Source organism: Callospermophilus lateralis, chromosome X, assembly GCF_048772815.1.
Source record: "Callospermophilus lateralis isolate mCalLat2 chromosome X, mCalLat2.hap1, whole genome shotgun sequence".
NCBI lineage: Eukaryota > Metazoa > Chordata > Mammalia > Rodentia > Sciuridae > Callospermophilus > Callospermophilus lateralis.
In genome coordinates this window covers 64,339,504-64,364,747 of record NC_135325.1, presented here as the reverse complement: position 1 = coordinate 64,364,747, position 25,244 = coordinate 64,339,504, and the positions used below count along the sequence as shown (strand labels likewise).

The 25,244-nt window shown below is 32.7% G+C and overlaps 1 protein-coding gene across 1 annotated transcript in view; it reads right to left on the bottom strand.

Annotated features, from left to right (window-relative positions):
• Positions 1–25,244, bottom strand: part of LOC143638576 (uncharacterized) — a 452,770-nt gene that overhangs the window by 316,169 nt on the left and 111,357 nt on the right. Inside the window, exons 4-5 of the mRNA XM_077106457.1 lie at positions 18,541–18,704; positions 12,052–12,090 (exon numbers count right to left, since the gene is read on the bottom strand). Of these exons, the coding sequence (XP_076962572.1) occupies positions 12,052–12,090; positions 18,541–18,704 (203 nt within the window). The remainder of the gene's footprint in view (positions 1–12,051; positions 12,091–18,540; positions 18,705–25,244) is intronic.

Below are 25,244 nucleotides of genomic sequence, written 5' to 3'. Positions count from 1 at the left end.
GATCCTGAATTGATGTTGCCCCCCAAAATCATGTAAAATTAATTCTAGCCACTAAAGATAAAAATATAAATGTTCCTTATAATTGTGTAAATTTAGTTCACTCAAACAAATTGAGTTCATCTATATTCCAGACACAATTCAACACTGCAATAAATTTAATATGATGATCTTTGTATCCATATTACATATTCAGAGAATATCAGTCAACAGAGAAGAAAACATATAACTTCATGATTTAAAAAAACATGTATATGTTCTCATATATTTAATTTTAAGCATGTTCCTTAAAATGTTTACTATAAATAAAGCATTATTCAGCATTAAAATAATATCTAATATCTAACTCACTTGAAGAAACATTGCATCTTATTGATTTGATTAAGGACTCATATTTTGGATGTTTCTCCCACATTATGGTTGATAATGAAGAAGGTTCTACCTACACTCCAAAATAACATTAATTTCTTCTTGAGGAAAATAACTTAGAGCAGGTAAATTTTTCTTACATCGGTATCTGACACCTTTCATAGAAATGAAACCATCATAGTTTTCTGGTAGTTATATTTTTATTTAGAAATTTCATAATAATTTTCTATAATCTGAATGTCTGTGGGAAATTCCAAATTTTATATTTTGAAATATTAACTCACCAGGTAATGATATTAGGAAATAAGGACTTTGGACAGTGATTAAGTCATATGGTAGTGTCCTTATGAATGGAAGTAGTGCCTTTAAAGATGCCCCAGTATAATGAATCTGAACGAAATTTCAAACATACATACATGAATATACCATAAATATAACACAGTGGATCTCAACAGCAAATGTATCCACAAGAAACTAATTTAAAAATAACTATAAATGAATTCCATCAAGATCAGTAAAGTAAAGGGAGGGGAGAAAGGGGAGGGAGTAAGTGCTGGGGGCTGAATTTGAGCAAATTATACTCAATGCTTTTTTGGTTATGTCAAAATGTACAATAATGTTATATAAAACTAAATAGAATCAGTTAAAAAAAGAGACTCAAGAAAGATCTCATCCCGTCTATTTTGTAAGAAGAGTAGCAAAAAGATGGCCATCTTTTATATAGCAGGCCTTTACCAGACACTGAACCTGGTGGCACCTTGATCTTGGATATGTTAGTCCCCATAACTGGGAGAATTAAGTAAGTTTTTACTTTTTATAAGCCATGTTATGTTTTGTCATAATAGCCAAATCAATGCATTATCTAACATATATTTAACTGTGTGTGTGTGTGTATTTGGGTGTGTGAGAGAGAGAGCATGTAAAGTAGAGAGCAAGAGACAGCACAAGCATGAAGGAACTAACAACTGAATTACTGATGAGGTCTTCGGGAAATATGCTCATTTTATGTCTGCTTAGCCTTTTACTTCAAAGTCTAATCATTTAAGCAAGTGACTTGACCTCAACAAATGTTTTCAAAACTTTTTAAATTGTGCACCAAATTTTGTTTGATTTCCTGATGTGAAATGTTGGCCTCACAGAAGAAATTATATTTGCTAAATAACAATACATTTTCATAAAATCATTGATCCTACTAAAAATATAAATCTCTCAACGAATATACAGTGAATCCTGAGATCATGTTTATTTTTTCATTAAAGACTGTACCAAAATATTGATTTCTGTTCACTTTGAAATCTTCCAATGGTTCAGGATCTTATAAACAATAAATACACTTTTTCCTTTTCAAAGTAATATTAAATTTAAGAATGTTAAGGGAGATTGTTGAAAACTGTTGTAATGTTGTAGCACAAAGACCAACAATGGAAAATGGCTAGGTCCTTTTGAATACTAACTTTTTGAACAATGAGATGATATTTAATGTAGCTCAGCCTTTTGGGACAAAAATTTATTTTATTACTGAATTAATTTGGCGATGCTATGCCCCAAAATGGTGCACAGATAAAAATATGTGCATGAATAGTCTATTTCATTTAAAATAAAATAGTTCAAATAAATTAATAAAACTTCATAATAGCACATTCCACTGTATTTTTCTTTAAGGGTACTCTTCAATAATTTATATACACTATATTTTATCTATTATGTTAGTATTTCATAATGTTCAGGGAAAGTGATAAAATTATAAAATTCTGTATTAATTGTCCCTCCAAAGATACATTATGATATCAATAGAAATACAAAATATAAAGATTTCAAAATGTCAGATCATTGGGCAATGAAGCCTTCACAAATGTCAGAACACTGAAGCAAGCATGGCAATCTTGAGTAGATGCTTTTAGGTGCAATGGCATATTTCCATTTTCAAATAAAATTGAGAATAAGAAAACTACTTATTTAACAGTAATATAGTATGCCACTATGATGGCATAATGGGTCCTTCCATTTTATTATGGACATGGAGACAGAAAAATAAATTTGTCTTTCATCCACATAGGGGATAGATTACATCAAGCAATGGACTCTAATGTTAAGACCTTACACATTTCAACACTTTTTCACAACATGTCTATAAGGAGCAAAAAGTGAAGAAATAACTGTACTGAAGAAGTTGAACAACAACTGAATTAAGGTAATAGAATAAACCTAGTATTTTAAAAGTAAGAGTTCAGCCTTATAATTTTTCAAGTCCATTCATGATGGAGTGCTTTTTGGAAATTATGTGACGATGAAAGTTTTAATATGGTTACACATTGGCTTCCACTAACAGATCAATGGCACACATATAATATTGTAGAATGGAACCTTTGATTTAAGGGAATTTATAAATAAAAATGATCTCTATTACTAGATAATGAGTGCTCAAATGCTGTGTCTAGTAGCATGGTTAAAAGACATGGGTTCCTTACTGCATAATCTCTCCTTCTTGTTTTAATTATTTGGAAAAGTGATGCTAGAAGGCAGGTGAATCCATTCGTCCCTTTCAATGCCTGCTCTCCTGAGAAGATATTCATGGAAAAGAAATAAGGGCATGTTTTAGTCAGCTTTTTCACTGCTGTGACAAAAAGAACAATTTTAAGAAGGAAAATTTTATTTGGAGGCTCATGGTTTCAGAGGTTTCAGTCCATAGATAGCCAGCTCCATTCCTCAGGGCTCAAGGTGAGGCAGAACATTATGACATAAGTATATGGAGGAGAAAAGCAGGTCAGACTATAGCCACCAAGAAGCAGAGAGAAAGTCTAAGCTCAGTTCTCACAAAATATATACCCCAAAGGCACACTGCAATGATCCACCTCCTTCAGCCATACCCTACATGCCTACAGTCACAACTCAGTTATCTCTACCAAATGATTAACACACTGATTAGGTTAAGCTTCTCATAACCCAAACATTTAACCTCTAAGTTTTTTTTGCATTGTCTCACACATGAGCTTTGTGGAGATCCTTAATGTCTAAACCATAAGAAATTACTTCATCTGAAAGGCTGTGCAGATGCTGCTCATCTTAAAATATGGTTGGGTCCTTATAAGCCCATCATAAATTAAAAATCCTAAGTCAAAAATCCACTTAATATACCTAATTTACTGAACTTCATTAGAATACATTTGGGGAAAATCATTTAAAACAAAGCCTGCATTCAGCAAATTTCATTACATATCCAACACAAAGTTGAATATAATAGAATACAGCTATCATTTATTTACTATAATTACCATGTGGTTGTCTGGGAGATGTGGCTCTCTGCTACTACCCAGCATCATGAGAGAATATTATACCACATATTACTAGACCAGGAAAATATCAAAATTCAAAAATTTCAGTGCCATTGTTATTGAATTTGTGTTGCTTTTGCAATACTGTAGAGTCAAAACATCACAAATAAAATCGTCATTAGTTGGGGACTGTCTATATTCTTTACAATAGCTGCTGCCTTCCACTATCTAAGCTAGAAGTATAAAGGGCAGTGAATTTGGAAGAAAAAAATGAAGGAGGACATAAAAAATCAATAGTTGGATAGATTCACAATAGGAAAGTCCAAGAATACAGAGGATAAAAGAGTATCCTAAAGAGCATTTGATGTAAAATTGGATATTTTCTATGAATGGTGAAAGCAGAACTATCATATTAAAATTCAGGTTTTGAAAATACTAAGAAGTTGAAAAATCTGAGATACATAAAAAGTCTTCTGAAGGAAGAATTGTATCAAGTCAAATTAATACAGTGTCTGTTGTCAAGACACAGCAGGGATATTCTCACAGATTCTGTTAGATAATGAAGATAATCACAAGCTACAGGGCCAGGAACAAGGAGGTCAAAAAAGAGTAGAAGCCCTGAAGTTACTGCCAAGTTGTCAAAACAATCTGAAAGTATGGTAATGTAAAACTAAGTGCCTACAAACTCAGACAGACTATGTTGCAAAAGGGAAGTTGCAACCTTATTTATAAAACATAGCATCGTTAACTGTGTTGTTCTGGATCAAATAATAGCACATGATCACACCTACTTAATTTCATAAGATATCACTTTAAAAATGATTTTTTAAAACTCTTAGAAAATCTGATAAAGGAAGAAAACTGTAGTTTATTAATCTATAATCATAATAGCTGACATTTTTCTTCATTAGTAGCTGTCATTTAATCTTCATTAAGACTTTATGATACAGCTTTTATTAACCTCATTTGCAAATGTGGAAAGTGAGGCAAAAAAGAAAATAACTTATATAAATTTTTACCACTGTGCCTGAAATATCACGTTAGAATTATAAACCTCAAAAGTTAGATTGCATCTAGTAAGCAAAGGGAGTATGAATAAGTATTCAAATGCTAAGTGGAGATATGCAGGAACACAGTCTCTCATCCTACATATTTACTTTTCTTGTAACTATGTTTGTCTCCTAAAGACTTAAGGGGTAGGATTAGCCTGAAAAAAAAGAAAGAGAAGGATGTGATGAGACTTTTTCCTTTTCTAGATTTTGCCAAAATTTTTCAGACACAGAAATGCCTGTTTCTTGCCATTGAAAACATAGTTTTCCAGTGAATACTATATTTTTAGTTGCCATTGATGATCACTATCAACTTCTTCATGTATATTTCATTACTTCCTGAACTTTCTCATCCAGCTCACAATGTCATAATTCCTCCGTTTACATGATTTTCAGGTCTTCCACCTCTGTTTTTGATGATACTTTAGCTTGCATAGTCACAACTTAGGACTAATCAGTAAGAATGGAAAATAAGATATGGAATCAAACCACAAATAAAGATCCCTTAGAGCTTGGTAAGGAATTGTGTATGGATTATTGAATTAGTAGAAATTTTAAAAGTCAAATGTAGCTTACAGTTCCAACCTGGCTACATAACCAAACACATCATAATGTAACTAGTGTTTTTGTTCAAAGAAAACCTCTTATTATCTATTGCTGATAACCCATGGGAAGTCTACTAAATACTGCAAAGATACATAAATTTATCCTTAAAATCATTGCACTACATACGATACTTCAGTAGTGGAAATTAGATATATTAATACCAGAACTCAGTAATTTGTGCTTATTTTTTCTGTGAGATAAAATAATTGGCTATAAATATGCATTCTTCATGTAAAAAATAACTGACGACCGAGGCCGAAGTGAAATTTCCTTCAAATGGAACATAACCAATTGAATATAGATTGGTAACAATAATAACAGGTGTTACTTCTTGAATTCCTACTGCATGCTAATCACTGTACTCAAGATTTACTTATACATTTCTAACTCTGTCAATAATGGTAAAGCGATTTATCTGATTCCTATTCAGTGGATGAAGAACCTGAAGATCAGAGAAACTAAATAATTAACCTAATATTACAAAGTACTGAAGTTAAGATTAAAACCAAATGCTTGAGATACATAATGAAGAAAAGGTTTAATCTGAGAGTGATGATATAGCTTTCCTATTAACACTTTGAGTCTTTAAGCACTTACAATTCAAGGTGAATAACATTTCTAAGACATTCCCAGAGGGCAGATGGAACTTGGTAGATCACCATCCCTTACCAACAAAAGTGTAAAAGCACAATAAAGGTCAGCGACCTCAAATCTTTCCTGTGGAATATTCTCCTATGGTAAGCAGGATAATGTCCCCCCATATCCATTTAATAATCTCCTTTGAACTGTGTAGGTGTTATGTTACATGGCCAAGGGAATTAAGGTTATTTATGGAATTAAGGTTACTAATCAACTGACCTTAAAATGTATAGATTATCCTGGATTATCTGGGTGAGTCAAGTACAATAACATAGGCTTTTAAATGCAAAACATGAAAGCAGAAAAGGAAGTCCGTGGAGCTGTCAAAATGGATAAAAGAGGCAGGAAAACTTCAAAGAAGGAGAGAGCCAACCATTGTTGGTTTTGCAGATTAAGGAAGGCTGCTTAGAGGCAAATGTGTGAGTAGCTAAAAGTGACCTTCAGCTAACAGGGAGGAAACAGAGGCTTGATTCTTATAAGGAGTTGAAATTTTTTTTAAAAAAAGGTATTTGTAGATGGAGAGCATGCCTTTTATTTTATTTGTTTATATTATTGTGGTGCTAAGAATAGAACCCAGTGCCTCACACATGCTAGGCAAGCACTCTGCCACTGAGCCACAACCCAACCCCAAGAGGTTGAATTCAATCAGAATGAACAAGGAAATGGATCCTCCCCTAGAACATCAAAAAGGGGAAGCAGCCCTGGAATCATCTTGATTTTAGCACACTGAGACTTGTACTAGACTTCCAAGCTAAGAATAAATTAGTGTTATTGAAACCCATTATGTTTGTGGTAACTTGATAATGCTACAATAGAAACGAATACACATGAAGATGACTATTTCAGGGTAACTATCAAGATTGATGCCCCGCTGGGTGGGCATGGTGGCAGAGGCCTGTAATCCCAGCTGCTGGGGAGGCTGAGGCAGGAGAATTAGAGTTCAAAGCCAACCTCAAGAAAAGCATGATACTAATCAAGTCAGTGAGACTCTGTCTCTTAATAAAATACCAAATAGGACTGAGGATGTCTCAGTATACTTAATATTTCCCGGGCTCACTTACTGATTCAATGAAACTATTTCATTTCCAGCAATGTGATCTTACTAGCCTTGTTACAGACAACAGTTAAATTGTCAGGAATTTTTAAAACTATTTGTTAAACATCTATTACTAAAAATAAATTAACACAACTAATTAAATCATATTTAAAAAGATATAAAAGTGTTAAAAACCTACCATCTTCTTTATTATTTCAACACATTTAACTGTTATTTACGTTTTGGAGTCATTTACTTTAATTGCATCCATATGTTGGTATGCTATTCTACATCTTTTCCCACCTCAGTTATGTTGGTAGTTTGAAATCAGCCACAGAGGGAGTGCTTACTCTATAGAAAGCAACAAATACTACAAATCAGGTTTCTACTTATTGTTTTATTGATTGTTAACAGTTATGAGTCTGTACCTATTGTATCTTGAATAGCACAAAAAGTTGAGAAAAGATCCTTCTGAATTTCAAAAACTATCATTTGATACAACAAAGAAGTGACTCGTATTATGAATGAATGAGTGAAACTGCAACAAACATTTTTTTTCACATTTTTATTCATTAGTGTAAAAGTAATCTAACATTCATGATGAAATTCTATTCATTTGTTAATTATATAGTTAGCTATAATTCAATTAGTCAAAACTTTATTCAAAGTATACCCCGGCAATCAATAGGCTATATGGGATTTACAATAAGGAATACTGAATATTTTATTAGTATTTGTAAATTATGTGCTACACAAATTTTATTTTATTATTAGTGACCATATTTATGCATAGTAGTGAGGTTCATTTTGATGTATTCATATATGGATATAACATAACTTTCTCCATTTCTTTTTTTGGGATACTGGGACTTGAACTCAGGGGCATTTGACCACTGAGCCACATCCCCAGCCCTATTTTGTATTTTATTCAGGGACAAAGTCTCACTGAGTTGCTTAGTGCCTCATTTTTGCTGATGCTGGCTTTGAACTCATTATTGTCCTGCTTCAGCCTCCTGAGCTGCTGGGATTACAGGTGTGTGCTACTGTACCCAGCAACTTTCTCCATTTCTTACTCCAGTACTGACCTTTTCCTTCTCCTCCTCCTTGCCTGATCCCATTGTTCTATTGTATTGGTCTTCTTTCTATTAATTCATTTTTAATTTGTGCATTATAATTATACATATAAGTGAAATTCATTGTGGCATAGCCATCCATGCATGTAGCATAATTTTGCCAGTTTCATTCCGCAGATCCTGTCCTTCCCCAACACTTGATTCCCTTCTACTCCACTATTCTCCCTTCTAATTTTGTGATATCACCTTTTCAAAAAAGAATCCTTATTTATTTCTAGCCTCTGTGTATAAGGGAAAATATTAGATCCTTGAATTTCTGAGTCTGGCTTATTTCACTTAGCATGATGTTCTCCAGTTCCTTCCATTTACCAGCAAAGGCTATAATATCATTATTTATGGCTGAGTAAAACTTCATTGTGTATGTAAACCAAGATTTCTTTATCCATTCATCTGTTGATGGACATCCACTCTGGTTCCATAACTTGGCAATTGTGAGTTGTGCTGCTATAAATATTGGTAGGCATATATTATGCTGATTTAGTTATTTTGGGTAAATGAAAAGGAGTGGGATAACTGAGTCATTTAACAGTTCTTGAATTCCCTAGTCTTTTGAGAAATGTCCATACTGCTTTCCAAATTGGTTGGAATAATTTGTAGCTCCAACAGCAATATATATAAATGTACATTTGCCCTGCATTCTCATCATGTGCTATAACTATATATATAATATTATGCCTGTTCATAAACATCCTTACATCATGCATGCTATTTTCCAGAAACCCACTTGGTAAACATTAGCCAGCCTACCAGTACTTTAACTTATCATTCATTTTCACTCATTATGCCTAAAAAAATGTAAGTAAAATGTTACTTCCATCTAAAAAAAGGCATTAACTTTGATATGTGACAAAAGTAAAAGTGACAATGTTTTTATTTCTTCTCTGTGAGGTACAGTAATAAATGAAGCATGAGAGAAAAGGATTCTACAAAATGATCATGTAGGGGATGGGGTTGTGGCTTGGCAGCAGAGTGCTTGCCTAGCATGTGTAAGGTCCTGGGCTAAATTCACAGTGCCACATTAAAAAAAAAAAAAAAATATATATATATATATATATATATATATATATATATATAAACTTTTACTATTCTTGATTTAGTATTGCCATAATAATTTTTCAAGATAGCCAGCCTCATTTTCTTTTCATTCTTACCACCTGTTGTTTTTGAACAGCAATAGCAAGAGGATTTGATTGCCTGAAATGAAGTAGGAAAGCCAAGAATGACAAAAAATAAATTGGATATCTATTGTGTCCAACTACAACTAAAAAATAAATATTAAAAAATTATCATGTATGCAAAGCTAGCAATATTTTCCTTCATCTCATGAGTCATAGGATTAGGACACTATATTTTATCTTGACTTCAAAACCTCTGTCTCTGGAAACCCAAAGCATTGCAGACATCCACATTGATTCTCCAGCTAGTCTTTCATTGCATCTTTATAGGAAAGTTTATGGTGTTTTTCATCCTTTGTTTATTTCCTCTGTTTACTTGGGATGATCTCTACTCACAAACTCCTAATTCAAGGGTCTTACTGCAAGCCTACACCTAGAGACTTGTTCATCAGTTCTGAATCCATGTATCTGTCTTCTAAAAAGAGTTATGGAATTCTTCTTGAAAAGGGACTCCCTGTGGCCTATTTTAATATCTGAAATATGATGTATATATGATGCCCCATCCAGCAAAAAAAAAAAAAATGTTTCTTTTCGGGTGAGAAAAAATACCATGTAGGAAGGGATAAAAAAGCATTTTGCAACCCTAAAATTATATGTGTGTGTGTATGTGTGTGTGTGTGTACATATCTATAGCATCATGTGAAATATATTTTACATATTATTACTTAAGTGTTTTACAGATTACAATGTTCTAAAAAAATATAAACTGTTAATATTCTTGCTTTTAGTATTGCCACAATAATTTTTCAAGATAGCCAGATTCATTTTCTTTTCATTTTTAACACCTGTTGTTTTGGAACAGCAATAACAAGAGGATTTGATTGCCTAAAATCAAGGAGGAAAGTCAAGAATGACAAAAAATAAATTGGACAGCTAGCATTGAAGATAGACATTATACTCATGAGGGGATTTTATTAGTAGATTTAGAAATCAGATTTTGATCTGTTAGGTAAATGTACACGAGGATTTTTTTTAAAAAAAAATTGTAGCTCTATATGAATAGAATGCCTTCATTTTATTTGTTTATTTTTATGTGGTGCTAAGGATAGAACCCATTGCCTCACACATGTGCGGCAAGTACTGTGTCACTGAGCTACATCCCCAGCCCTACAAGAGGATATTATGATGAGGATAATGCCAAAGAAAGATTACTCTGCCTGAACTATGTAGTACCAATTGGAGCACAGAGCCAGGAGACCATGATATAAGAAACCTAATGTGATAATGATTATAATAAAGATAATGATGATAGGGTTGGGGAGTTGGAAGTAAAAAAGAAGGTGGTAAAAATTATGGAAGCAAGAAAAAGGAGGCGGATTGGAAACTGCATTAGTAGTCAAAACTCATTCAATACCATATGCAAAAATCCCTAATATAAATTATCAGGTAATATTTACAACAATTTTTAGCATTATTTTCATTTTTAAATAAAGTTTTTTTAACATCTGAACCATAATTTTACACAAGACCATACAGCTAGTAAGTGTTATCTGAAATATAAATCCAGGCAGGCTGTCTTTGGATCATACACTCTGCAGCATAATTTAGAGAAACATGATTTTTGAGGTTCCCATATACCCAGGTAGTTGAATGTATTTCCAAGAACATCTTTGAATTAAAATCAAATTAACGGTCTACAACAATCAGAAGTATCTGTGTATAAAGCATTTGATAACTTCAATAAAATTAGTTCAAAGCAACATTTAGATAAAATTTCAGTTGGTTTACAATTGTGATATAACTGTTTCCCATTGAAAACCACTATACATATTAAAATTTCACAGTAATACTACGCTGAAAGTGATTGAAAACTGTAAAGATATGAATAACCAACAATATCAGACCACAGGAGAAACTTTACATTAATCCTCAAAAGTAGTCAAATAAGCAAACTCTTCATAATCTAGCCTATGGTGAAGATATTAATCTTATTAAACGTAAATAATGATGCTTTATATTTTACAATTGTGCATTTAGATATAATTCATAGATCTAAATAATCTATACTAAGTTTATTACCTACAAGGAAATTTACAAATGAATCTGTAAGTCTCCTTTTCATACATTCCTTCATTAGCCATATTTAATGATTATTTTCTGTTAAGTACTGCGACTGAATATTGATAAATCAATAATCCTTTGATGAAATATATCCACTCTTTAAGTTCCTGTTTATCTTTATTTACAAAACAAATCTTTAGTATAATGGTAAGTTATTTATAATTCTATGGTAAATAGACATACTTCATACAAAACAAATGGAAGAAAACCAGAACAATTTCTATTACTTCAAAACCTTTTTGTACTAGCAAAACCACAGAATTGTATGTTTTTGTTGAGGAAAGAAGGAACATCTTTATATATCATAACACAGAGGCACAGGCGCTCTCTCACACAGCTTGTACAGAAGATAAGCAAAGTGACAATGTATCCAACTACAATGATATCAGAAAACTTGGGGCAAAAAGGTGATAGAATTTTTATAGAAAGAGTATTAACTAGTCCTCATGCAACATGAACCAATAGTCATTCAGATGCTCCCTGGATTTTTGGTATACTGAAAAGATCTCACTTGACTCACTTTTTTTCCCATATTATAAGCAGCTGTTAATAGTAGCAACCCTGAAAAAACTTATTAACTATACTGAGAAACATGAAATTAAAAAGCTGAGTACATCATATTGTCATACTTAGGTCCTTAGTTTTATAAGTATTATGTTTATCTTTAATTCTTCTCAATAGATTTTGCTATTGTTGCTACTATTACTTTCTTACCTGGTCTTCTTCTTGCATAGTTTGTTCTTCAACTTGGATCTAAATGGGGTGGAGAGGAGAGAAACAAAATGACTTATTAACAAAATATAGCCAAGGAATAAGAAATAAGATTTTAATAAGAAAATGTTTAGAAAACAAAGAGAAGATGAATTATGCAAGTAAGTTCTGCACAGTGTATTCCAGATCTTTTTCTGTGCAAATCATGCTTAGATACATTAATAAATATTTAAGTAATATTATTTAACCATCTACAAATCCATGTGGCTGGATTCAAATCCAAATAACATTTCTGTAATCTCATAAAATATTTACATTCTAGAAAACTTTAAAACTACTCTAAATGAAAGAAAAATAAAATCTTAATCAAGTTTCTCACATCTCTGCCTTCCAAAATTACTGATCCTGCTTCTGAAATAATATGCATATGTTTTTAGTTCCCACCCCCATACACAGACAAAAAATTCACCTGAGTCTGGAGACTTGAGCCCTTGGCAATTTCATCTCTCAGAAAAGAAAACCAAGATAAGAACATTTTTTATGATCCAAATTCTAACTAAGAAATAATTATTTAGAAGTGACAGAAGCTGAGTGACCAAGTCATCTTAGAGTTAGCAAGTAGTAGTGAAGGAAGGGAATGGTAGGCATAGTCAGACACATGTCTTGCTATTAATAGAATGACATTTCCAGCAGCTGTCCAAATAGTTCAAGTCCCCCATCACAACTGTACCTTACCTCAGAGTCTATAAAATTAACCAGATACAATTCTTGTATTTAAATAACTATGTATGAACTTGAGGAACTTCCTGTTTTATAGGCTGTATAAGTGATAAATTATGCAGTAAGATAGTAGCACAATTTCCCTAAATTTTCGCTAACCATACAATCTGCTATTATGGAATCAGATATCTAGTCAAACAGTTGGCCAGGCAATATTTTATGCTATTAAACATCTTTAGTCTTTATATTTAACTTTAATTTCTATTAGTAGGTCTAGTAAAATGAGATTGTGAAAGAAAGACCAAAAATAAAGGGTTATTTGGATTACAGGGCTTTATAATTATTTAAGGGTTTTCTCTCTTAGAGTGCTAAAGAACATAAAGATATGAAAATGAATTTTAATTGAAAATAAGTACTGATGTTATGGTATAATTAGAATTTTCAGAATTAACAGATATGAAAAATAAGTTTCTCTGTTTGGGTGAGAAAGCTTAAGTATGGAAGCAATGAATGTGGATCAATTTTACTATACTGATAACACAAATAACGAAAAGAAAATAGAAAAACAATACAGGTGAGATTTTAAACATTACGTAAATCACAACTATGGTATCACAGAATGCAGACTGTATAGAGTTTACATTCATAAGCAATCTCAAATTATAAAACCATCTCTTTTATTATTATGCTATAACACATTTATTTTCATATCTAATTACTTCTGTTTCCCACTAAAAGATCTATTTCATTCATTATTATGCTGGTTACTCAAATTTTGTCATTCATTGACATACTGCTCTGGGGTACTCAGTAACAATTTAACTGAGAATTATTTTTGTTTTTTTATCAAATCTGTTGGGAGCTATTGAAATCTAACTCCACTGTACTGGGAAAGAAAAAGGAGTGAAGGACATGTTAATGAAAAATCTGTGCATGCCAGAAAGGTTTACAAGCCTGAGTTGTCAAACAAAGACTTTTAAATTTTGTTCTTGGATAACCTTCAAAAAGACGTTCAGTACAGGTAGATTAACTTAAAAATGTTGAATCTTGAAATCAAGAAGTCAGTTACTATTCATTCCTTCCAACTGTTGAAGAGTAAACCATCTGCTTTGTCATCATTTAAATCACATTCCATTCTTCTAACATAGTTACAATTTATAACCATTTGTTATAGCAACATGGGACTAGGAGGCAACTGGATATATTTTTAAAAAAGCTGTATGGTAATCTCTACATTTCATAAGGTCAAGGGAGGGAACAATAGCCTCAGTATCTGAAAATACTGTTTGGCTGCCTGACTGCACAGGAATTTTTTAGTGTGCTTTATGAAATTTTTCCGCCATGGAAGTAAAGATAGGTATTCATTCTTCTACTCAAGAAGAATAATGAAAGAAAACAAACTTCTAAAATATCTAATGTTCCATTGTAAACTTCAAAATATAGAAAATATAACATGAAACAATAGTGGCATAATGAAAGCAACAAAGTGTTTTATCTTTGTCTTAATTTCTCAGAGAAAATAAGGTAATCCACAAAATAAATTATTATCCCATACTTTATGGCATTTTTGCACTTTTTATAAAATATGTCATATCTAAGTTTTTATATTAGACAGTGATGGACTCTACTTCAGATTTAAGAATGAGCTAGGTTTGAGTACAAATTCAGAAAAGAACATAGAAACAAACTAAGTTTAAATATAATAGAAAAACACATGTCTGCATTAATATATGGAATTTTTGAAATAAATTTTTCATCATTTCTTTTATTTTTCAATTTTTTAAAATAATTCTTTCTGATTATTTTTCTACTATTACTTTTATAAAAATATATGATTAATTGTGAATCTTTGTAGATTAATATAAATGACACTGATAGTAATTATGATTCATCTGTGATACTTAGAGGAAATATCACAGAGTCAATGTCAATTAATTCCTTTTCTTTCTTTCCAAAAAAAAAAAGTTCCCTATTTCCCTGAGGGAGATAAGTTCTTATTGTCACAGAGCTACATTCCTACGTGTAATGGTATTAGCTTCTCGACCCTTGTCAGTTTTTCTCTTCAGAGAACTTAAATTTAGTTCAATTATATGAATTATAATTTTTATTTATAGACTGGTCTAATACATCAATGAATACACTTTAATGCATATTATAATAAATTTGCTGTGTCCACACTGCCAAATGCATATAAACATGTCTATATCCATTTGGCCATAAGAATACTAGCTAAAATACCATCAGTAATCTGATATCCTTTGATACTATTCTTGTCTGGTATTCTTCCTTATAATAAGTTCAAAGACAAGAGAAAATTCAGTACTGAAAAATGTAAGTTCAATAAAATATTTTATACTTCATGTTTTGATGACAAATTCTTTGAATATTTCCTGATTACATAGAGCCATATAGTAAAAACAAAAGTGACTATCTATCTATCTATCTATCTATCTATCTATATCAGTATGTCAGTAAGTGCTTCCTTATCTTTCCAGAAATAAATATCTTCTGCAAGGGATCTGAAAGTCCTACTGAGGTGTTTAATAATACATGATACTACCTACTTAACCAAGGCAAGAGGAATATGGGTGAGAATTAAAATTTAACAATTCCTAACTGATTTTAAATATTGAGTTCCTACCTGATTTTAAACATGCAAACATGCTTATTTAGCTGACTAAAACTATGCAAGCACAATAACTGTGATTGTCCATAAAGCAAATTATATATTTAAGAAGGCCTTAGCACAAGTAATACATGTATGTTTGATATGGTGATTAACCCATCTGTCCCTGTTACGTGTACTTCCTTTTTTTAATGTATGAAAATATGTTGACTTAAAGTTTACTGTCCATATATGTGTGATACAAATTTTTTCCTCTCTGTTAAATTTGACCCTGGTGTCAATGCCTTCCTTGTCAGATACATATCTTTCTTAACCTCTACTGATTTCCTGGCCTCTGATAGCCTTTGACCCTTCTCATCCATTCTGTGCTTCACCCCTCCTTAACCTTTCTCTGCTTCCTGCTATAATTGGGCCATAAGAATACTAGCTAAAAGACCAGATTTCTAGACCCAGCTCCATGATTTATTGCATGACAATTAAGTTTTATGACTCTTAGTTTCTTCATCTATAGAATGGACATGATAACACCCACTCCTAATGTTCCATTCTTATATCTCAAAGATGATATGAAAATTAGATAGTTATATGGGGTGTTATTTTTTTAATATTTATTTTTTAGTTGGACAAAATAGTTTTATTTTGTTTATTTTTATGTGGTGCCGAGGATCGAACCCAAGGCCTCGAAAGTGCTAGGCAAGCACTCTACCACTGAGCCACAACCCCAGCCCTGGGGTGTTACTTTTTTTTATAAAAAAAATTCAGTTGCATTACTAAGAATATTACTTCAAATTCTTGAACATAATCATTCTTCACTTCTCCATCAATGCATTCCCCTCATGAGGAAGCATATATACTCTCTCATGGCTTTCATTATCACCTGGTATATTAATAGATCTCAAAATTATATTCTTCAACCCAATCTCTAACCCTCTAATAACACAAAAACCATATTTGAGCTTTATAAAATTGTGATGCAGAGAATTCTGGAAAATGGATTTGTTTGTACCATAAGTTCTTCTCAACCATGCTTGTAGTTCTTCATTTTATCTTTTGTGAGATATTTTATATCTGTACATATGTGTTCCATGTATCTGTTTTCCATTTGACAGTAAAATTCTGATACACTACTGTCTACTAAATATATGCTAAGGAATGTAGTTATATTCTATAATTGCTGATAGATGTCCTCTCATTTGGCAAATTGCACCCTTCTTGGAAGCACAAAATAATTCCCTAATACAAATGATTGCACCCTGACCACTTTTTCTATTTCTTTTCCAGTTTATATTCTCTTAAGCATTTTTCTTCTAATGGGGTATCACTGTTACATCCTTGAAGCCCACATATCTAGTTAATGTAGGATATAGTATTTGGCTCACTTTCAGAATTTGAGTCAGAAATAGTCTTACTATCAGTTATTGCTCAAGAAGATATATTAAAACTCATCTCTATTTGACCTCTGGGGACATGTATATTTTTATAGGCTGATCTTTCAAAATGTTTAAGTGGGACAAATGCTAGAGAAGATAAACATAGTCATGAAACATTTAGAAAGTAGAGATCTTTAAAATTATCAGGCTCCTATATATTTCAATTTACTTGACAGAAAAACCAATTTTTGCTTTACAACTACTCTTTCCCTTTCATCAAAAAGAACTCCTTTGAAACACAAACACACTACTGGGGAAAGGTAACATGACACCATTGTCACAAATATCAGTATATTAGATTATCTAAGGAACTATTGAATTTCAATACCAATATATTTTAGAGAATGGTTGTTTACTTGAGAGAAGCTGATACTATTAATGTTCCCCCCATCAAATATTTTAAAATGGCATTTTACTACCTAGAGAACATTTTACTATATAGGAAACAACTATGTGAGGCATAGATTTTGCTATAAATTTATCATGAAGAAATAAAACACTGCTTAGTCTAGGTAACCTGTTATAACTGAACCCTCTATACATATAGTTATTTCATTCAGGCACTGTGCAAGGATTCTCATGATGTTGGCTAGCTAATAATATCAGTTGAATTATCAACTGCATGAAATACAATGTTCAATTAAAATATACATATTTTTACACTGTTGTAAATAGAATATGAAGGAAAATGATAAAGATATATATAGTCTTTATTTTTAAAAAGAGTATGGCATTCTTACAGAGAGAGAGGAAGGATAAAGTGCATCCAGAAATGATAAGACATATTAGAATTTTAATATCTATTAGAAATAAAATGTTTTCAATCATGTCAAATGTAAATGTGGGGAATCAAACTTTGATATAACTAGGTTTATGGTATTATTTGATTACTGATATAATTAAAGATCCTCAAAATTAGTTGAATTGGTAGATTAATTTAATATGATTGCAGTTCTTAAATCATGAAAAACCTCCAGTTTGTCACTTTTGTTAAATAGTTATAGGTGTGACCATATCTAGTATTATTATTAGTTTTTAATATAAAATGACAACTTGGGCTGGGGATGTGGCTCAAGCGGTAGCGCGCTCGCCTGGCATGCGTGCGGCCCGGGTTCGATCCTCAGCACCACATACAAAGATGTTGTCTTCGCCGAAAACTAAAAAATAAAATATTGGAAAATTCTCTCTTTCTCTCTCTCTCCCTATCTCACTCTCTCTTAAAAAAAAAAATGACAACTCTATTTCTAGGTTAAGATCCAGATGTCTTCAATATTGTGTCATACCTTGATAACCCCCTTTTCATTCTTTGTTTCTTTTTGAGCATCAATAGTAGATATAGCTGTCCTATTTCTTGATTTTTTTAGGAATTTATGAACTAATTCTCTGGGATATACTGACTTTTATTTCTCAGAAAAATGACTAGGCCGAATATTCTTGAGTTTCCTCCAAAATGATGAGGCACATCATCCCCAAGTCACAAAATGAAGCAGCAACGACTTGAGACAGAGCCAAGATTCAAATTCAGGAATGGGAAGGGCTCACTGGAAGATGTAAAAACAGTAATCAGAGACAATACAGTTACACTAACCTTTGAACTGAAAAAGTAGAAAACTACAATTCAGACTGTGTAGCAGAAAGAAGCACAACTTTTTAACTTGAACTCATTTTTTGTTAACCAGAAAAACAAGCAATATACAAAGGCATCTCTCTACTTACCTTTCTACAAATATTAGCAACTGCTTTTAATAGTATATCCTGGTGATCAGTCTGATTTATGCCAAGTTCAGTAAGTCTTTGCTGAGTGATGTTGAGTAACCTCTCCCCATTGATTTCTGCTCTTTCAAAGATTTCTCCATAAACTAGGAAATTATAATCTAACCCTGAGAAAGAAAAGATATAGAGATGTCAAAAAAATTCTTTGTAAAAATAACTACACAATTCTACTTTTAAATCAAATTTTGGTTATGGTAAATGTCTCCTTGGATATTTATGATGGATTTTATTTAACATTGTGTTTAGTTTCTTCATTCTTCCCTTAAGAAATGACTAGATATCTGATTAATAAAGTTTTCATTCTTGTAGCCAGAAATAATTTAATCAAAATGACTTGTTAATTGTTTCTTTAATAGCTCAAATTGATACATACATATATACGGGCCAAAACAATATATATTGATACTATTCAAAATCCAGTTGCAGGGCTGGGGTTGTAGCTCAGTGGCAGAGCGCTTGCCTAGCATGTGTGAGGTGCTGGGTTTGATCCTTAGCACCACATAAAAATAAGCAAATAAAATAAAGGCATTCTGTCCATCTAAAACTACAGAAAAATTAAAAATCCAGTTGCAGGCTGTTGATTAGTGAATGCATGCTTTATCTGGATTATATGCTTTTCTAGGAAGTTTTAATGAAATACCTTATTAAAGAAAAGGAAAAGTAACCTATAATGTCAAGATAATTTACATTTTCCCTATCTATAGTTCAAAATTCACTCACAGAGACCAAATTATTAAATGTATACACATCATAATTTTTTATTTATTTTTACAGTCTTATTGACAGTATATTACTTTATAATGCAAGTATTTGCTGCAGTTCATAAAACAAAATGTGGAATCTTGGTATGTGAATATTGAGGATTTTTAAACCCCAAAATTGCTACTTGTATCTTCTTACTATTTTAATTTACATATTACGCATGCATGAATGTTATGTGTAACTAAAAATATTTTTAAAAGGTCATTGAGAGACATTAAAAAAATATTTAAGAAAAGAGTAAAGGAGGGGTTGGGGTTGTGGCTCAGTGGTAGAGTGCTTGCCTAGCATGTGTGAGGCACTGGGTTCAATTCTCTGCACCACATAAAAATAAACAAAATAAAGAAAAGAGTAAAGGAAAGCAAAACTCCCTCATTAAGTGAATAAATTTCAAATATAATAACTAACCAAAGATTCAAGTGTAAGTGCCAAAAACCTATAAAAACAGAAATCATTCTATTGGAAATAAATAAGTGTATTTATTTCATAACTGTAACTGATTAAAATTTCATGGTTATATACCACTTCAAAGTGAGAGAATCATTTAAAACAAAAATATCATTCTTAGTATATGGCAAGATTTAAAAACTATCTGTATTTTGATATACTTTCTCAAAGAAAGAGTGGCAATGGTCAAATTACTACTACTACTATGAATGAATATTATGAACTATCAATCTTAATTTCTGTGATTTTCAAAATGATTTATATGGTATACACACCCATCTCTATGTGGCATTTCCATTGCTATCCCAAGTTACATTTCCCCAAGAACTTGCTATCAAAAATATCTATTTACAAGTATAAGCAACAGTCTTATTTTAAGTATCATGTGCATGAATGTATGTGTTGTGAGCCATCCATGGGCTGTGTGTGTGAGCTATGTGCATCTGAGCTTTTGAGGGGATTGGTCTGGCATTGTGAGCTGATTGGGCTGTGCAAGGCAAAAGTGCCTTTCCTCTCACTCCGCCTGTGATCCCACACAGCACCTGAGATGGGTGTGAGATGCCAAGATGTCAATCAATCTGCTGATCACAAGACATCACCAAGCACGACTCCACCCTTCAAAATCCTACCCCTTGCCTTATTTGGGTAGAATATTCTATCAAATGTCTTCTTCCAAATAAATAGGGAGGTTTCAGGTGTACTTGCTCCCTTGCCTCTTGCCTCCCTTGCTCCTCTTGCCCTCCAGTGTGTGAGCTGACCCCTGAGATCACAGAGCCGTTCCTGACTCCCAACAAAGTTATTTTATGTTTGTATTTACTAACTAGTTAAGATATGCCTAATATATTTAAAACGCAATGTGACAAGAGTGCCAGAATAAAGATATTTTCTGTATGTGTCAGCATTTACAGACAAAAACTAGAACAAACAAAAAATTTCAACCCATATACCCCCCCAAAAAAAAACCCTTAACCAAATTGGCGTAAACTTCAGGGATTAGACATGATTACACAAATTTCAACTTCTTTTATTTTTTTCTTTCCTTAAGATATAGACTAAGGTATTTCAGTTTTTAGAGTATATAAACAACACTTCAGAATCCAGTTTTTGTTTGTTTGTTTGGTTGGTTTTTTGGTAACCACATTCAACTCAGAGGCACTTGGCCATTGGGTCACAGCCTCAGTCCTATTTTGTAATTTAGAGACAGGATCTCACTGATTTGGTTAGTGTCTTGCTTTTGGTGAGGCTAGCTTTGAACTAATAATTCTCCTTCCTCAGGCTCCTGAGCTACTAGGATTACAGGAAAGCACCACTGTACCCGACTCAGAATCCAGTTATATTAGAAATTCATTCAATAAACTCTGAAGTTGATGGAATGTAAATAAAATGGATCTCTAATCAATGATAGAATTAAATCATTAAATATAGTAAATTAATTTGAACCTCATCTTGCTATTACCAAGAAGTTAAATAAATCAACAAAGAAGTCAGTTGTGTTTATAAATTCTTATCTTTCTTTTATCAGACTCTGAAATCCCTGAAAATTCATATTTCCTATGTACGACATACTCTTTTTTTAGAAGACACAACTTGGCAATGAATCATAACCTGTGTTTGCAGATATTATTGAAAAGTCTGTAGTACCAATATATCTTTTCATATTTAACATGAATGAATTTTGTATAACCTTTTCTAGCGACTTTAGCATTCATCTCAAATGCTGTTCAGTTTCTGCTAGCTGTCTTTTAGTTTCTTGTTCAGTTTAAACATTTGCTCTGTAGTATGAATGGCAGATACATGACATCGTTCCTTCTAATCTTCAACCTTTTTCTTGTGTCAGATATAATTAATTGGTCATAGCATTCACTTTTTAAGCTTGGATTCAACCACAGAATTCTTTTTGATGTAACTGCTCTAGACAGTCTGCAGCCGCTAGCCAAGTAATGACACACACTTAAATACTATTTGCTATACTAGATTTTAAGAAAATCTACTTATTTTAGCACACAAATATAACTGGTTATTGGCAGGCTTTACAGCTGTATATGCAGCAAAGTACTTATCTATATATTAATTATTATACTAGTTAAATGTATTATCATTATCAACATACCTATCTTATCATAATATTTCTTAAGAATTAATTTGGTGTTCTGATTCATTCAATTCAGTTGCTAAACTGCCTTCCATTACTCTCTAGTTTCCACAAAGCAAAACCTTAAACTTTTATTAGATCTTAAGGTTTTTTCATAAACTGGCTCCAATTATAATTACTCCCATTCAGAAATTTTCTGCTTATACACACACACACACACACACACACACATATATTTTTTTCCCCAAAAATGTTCTGGACTCTCCTATGTCTATTTCTTTGTTAATTCTTTCCAAACTCCTCAAATTTTCCCAATCTTTTTTTTTTAATTTTTATTGTTGGTTGTTCAAAACATTACATAGTTCTTGACATATCATATTTCACACTTTAATTCAAGTGGGTTATGAACTCCCATTTTTACCCCGTATACAGATTGCAGAATCACATCGGTTGCACATCCACTGTTTTACATATTGCCATACTAGTGTATGTTGTATTCTGCTGCCTTTCCTATCCTCTACTATCCCCCCTCCCCTCCCCTCCCCTCCCATCTTCTCTCTCTCCCCCATCTACTGTAATTCATTTCTCCCCCTTGTTTTTTTCCCTTTCCCCTCACTTTCTCTTGTATGTAATTTTGTATAACCATGAGGGTCTCCTTCCATTTCCATGCAATTTCCCTTCTCTCTCCCTTTCCCTCCCACTTCTCATCCCTGTTTAATGTTAATCTTCTTCTCATGCTCTTCCTCCCTACTCTGTTCTTAGTTGCTCTCCTTATATCAAAGAAGACATTTGGCATTTGATTTTTAGGGATTGGCTAGCTTCACTTAGCATAATCTGCTCTAATGCCATCCATTTCCCTGCAAATTCCATGATTTTGTCATTTTTTAATGCAGAGTAATACTCCATTGTGCATAAATGCCACATTTTTTTATCCATTCATCTATTGAAGGGCATCTAGGTTGGTTCCACAGTCTAGCTATTGTGAATTGTGCTGCTATGAACATCGATGTAGCAGTGTCCCTGTAGTATGCTCTTTTTAGGTCTTTAGGGAATAGACCAAGAAGGGGAATAGCTGGGTCAAATGGTGGTTCCATTCCCAGCTTTCCAAGAAATCTCCATACTGCTTTCCATATTGGCCGCACCAATTTGCAGTCCCACCAGCAATGTACAAGTGTACCCTTTTCCCCACATCCTCGCCACCACTTGTTGTTGTTTGACTTCATAATGACTGCCAATCTTACTGGAGTGAGATGGTATCTTAGGGTGGTTTTGATTTGCATTTCTCTGACTGCTAGAGATGGTGAGCATTTTTTCATGTACTTATTGATTGATTGTATGTCCTCCTCTGAGAAGTGTCTGTTCAGGTCCTTGGCCCATTTGTTGATTGGGTTATTTGTTTTCTTATTGTTTAATTTTTTGAGTTCTTTGTATACTCTGGATATTAGGGATCTATCTGAAGTGTGAGGAGTAAAGATTTGTTCCCAGGATGTAGGCTAATATGTGAACTTCCTACCGCTCCTTCAAACATCAATCTCACTTTCTTCTGTGCATTTCTCACTCTTTCCACTTCTTCTACATGTTTTATGTTGTATTTATTCACGAATGCCTTATTTATGCACTACTCTTAAAAGTAGTGGAAATTGGAGTATGAATAAATTCATATTTGCATTACTTTTGGCCCCTAAAATAAGTTTCAGAACACATAAATAATCCTATATTTGGAAGTCAAGTGCAAGTTTATGCTGAGTCACTGATGCAATGGATCTTGACAAAGGCAGCCCCCACTTTCCTCTGTGTAATATCAGATGTGCAGGGATATATTTCTTTGGTTAATCATACTAAATGGAGAGCAATACAGGTATTTAATGGTCAAGAACAAGGCATACTCAACATCCTGCACTATATGAAACAATCCTTCAAAAGGAAGAATTATGCCCCCATATCTTTGCTCACACTCCCCTTCGTAACTCCCCCCTTGAGAATATTGGTTAAGTTCATGAATATTTACATGGAAAATTTGAACTAAAGTTAATTTTCATAGGAACAAATAGTCAATGAATATTGTAGTATTAATAAATTAATTAGCATAAGGGGACTCAGTACCTATATATTCAGTTTAGTACTGTATTAATGACTGGAGAGGCATGCAGGGACAAGCAAAAGACTATGAAGCAATAGAGAACTATTTCAGGAATGCTAGCATGTCTACTAAAATTCTAATAGTAAGAACAGGGTAACAGAAGCCATCAAGTCCCAGATCAAACTAAATATGTATAACAGTATATTTCTCTAACCTTGTATTTGATTGAGACACTTGTACCATAACCTTAGGGAAACCATATGATGCCTAATTAATACAAGGAGATATAACTTTCACACATATCTTTGTTTCTTCCAGAAAAAAAAAAAAAACCTCAAGCCATTATGAGAAGCACTAAACTCTAACAAGATAGGAGATAAGTAGTCCTTACCTAAACTAAATTATGATGGTTCTTTCAGAATATTATCGAATATTGAAATAGAACTTTGTGTATTAAACCAGGTGAGTTTCATTGGTCTCACCCTGACACAATAAAATTGCCACTACACACATTATTTTGCCATGAGCCACTTATAGCAATGATTTCTATTCAATTCAGTTGTCACTGTGGAATCCAGGAACTTTGCAAGAAAACTGCCCACTGTATTTGCCTGAAGTACAATAGAAAGAATTGAGATGTCTAACAGGATATTCTCAAAACAATGTGACAGTCTGTCAATACTGTCTGACCAGGCCACAAAGTACTGTTCCTAGATAGGAAATCCATTATCCTAGCTTCAATATCATAAATGCTAATAATTTTATAGCCAATTTCTATTCTGTAAAGTTTATATACTCCCATAAAGAAGGTGAGATTATAGTTTTCAGCATCTAAAATTCAATCTTAAAAATTTATATACACTTCTTAAACTATACTTCTAAAGGTATTCTTGCGAAAATGGGGGGGAAAACCCTCTTTTCTAAAGTACAATATAATAAAATTTCTTTACTTTAGATCAATTTAAAAGATTTGATTTATTTTTTTTTTGTGGGAGAGGGGTACTAGGGATTGAACTTAGGGGCACTGGACCACTAAGCCACATCCCCAGCTCTATTTTGTATTTTATTTAGAGACAGAGTCTCACTGATTTGCTTAGCACCTCACTTTTGCTTAGGCTGGCTTTGAACTTGTGATCCTCCAGCCTCAGCCTCCAGAGCTGCTGGTATTACAGGTGTGCACCACCATGCCCAGACTTGTTTACTCTTGACTCTAATACATAGACACAGATTGCATTCTAAAACCATTTTAGCCAACAGTTTATATCATTT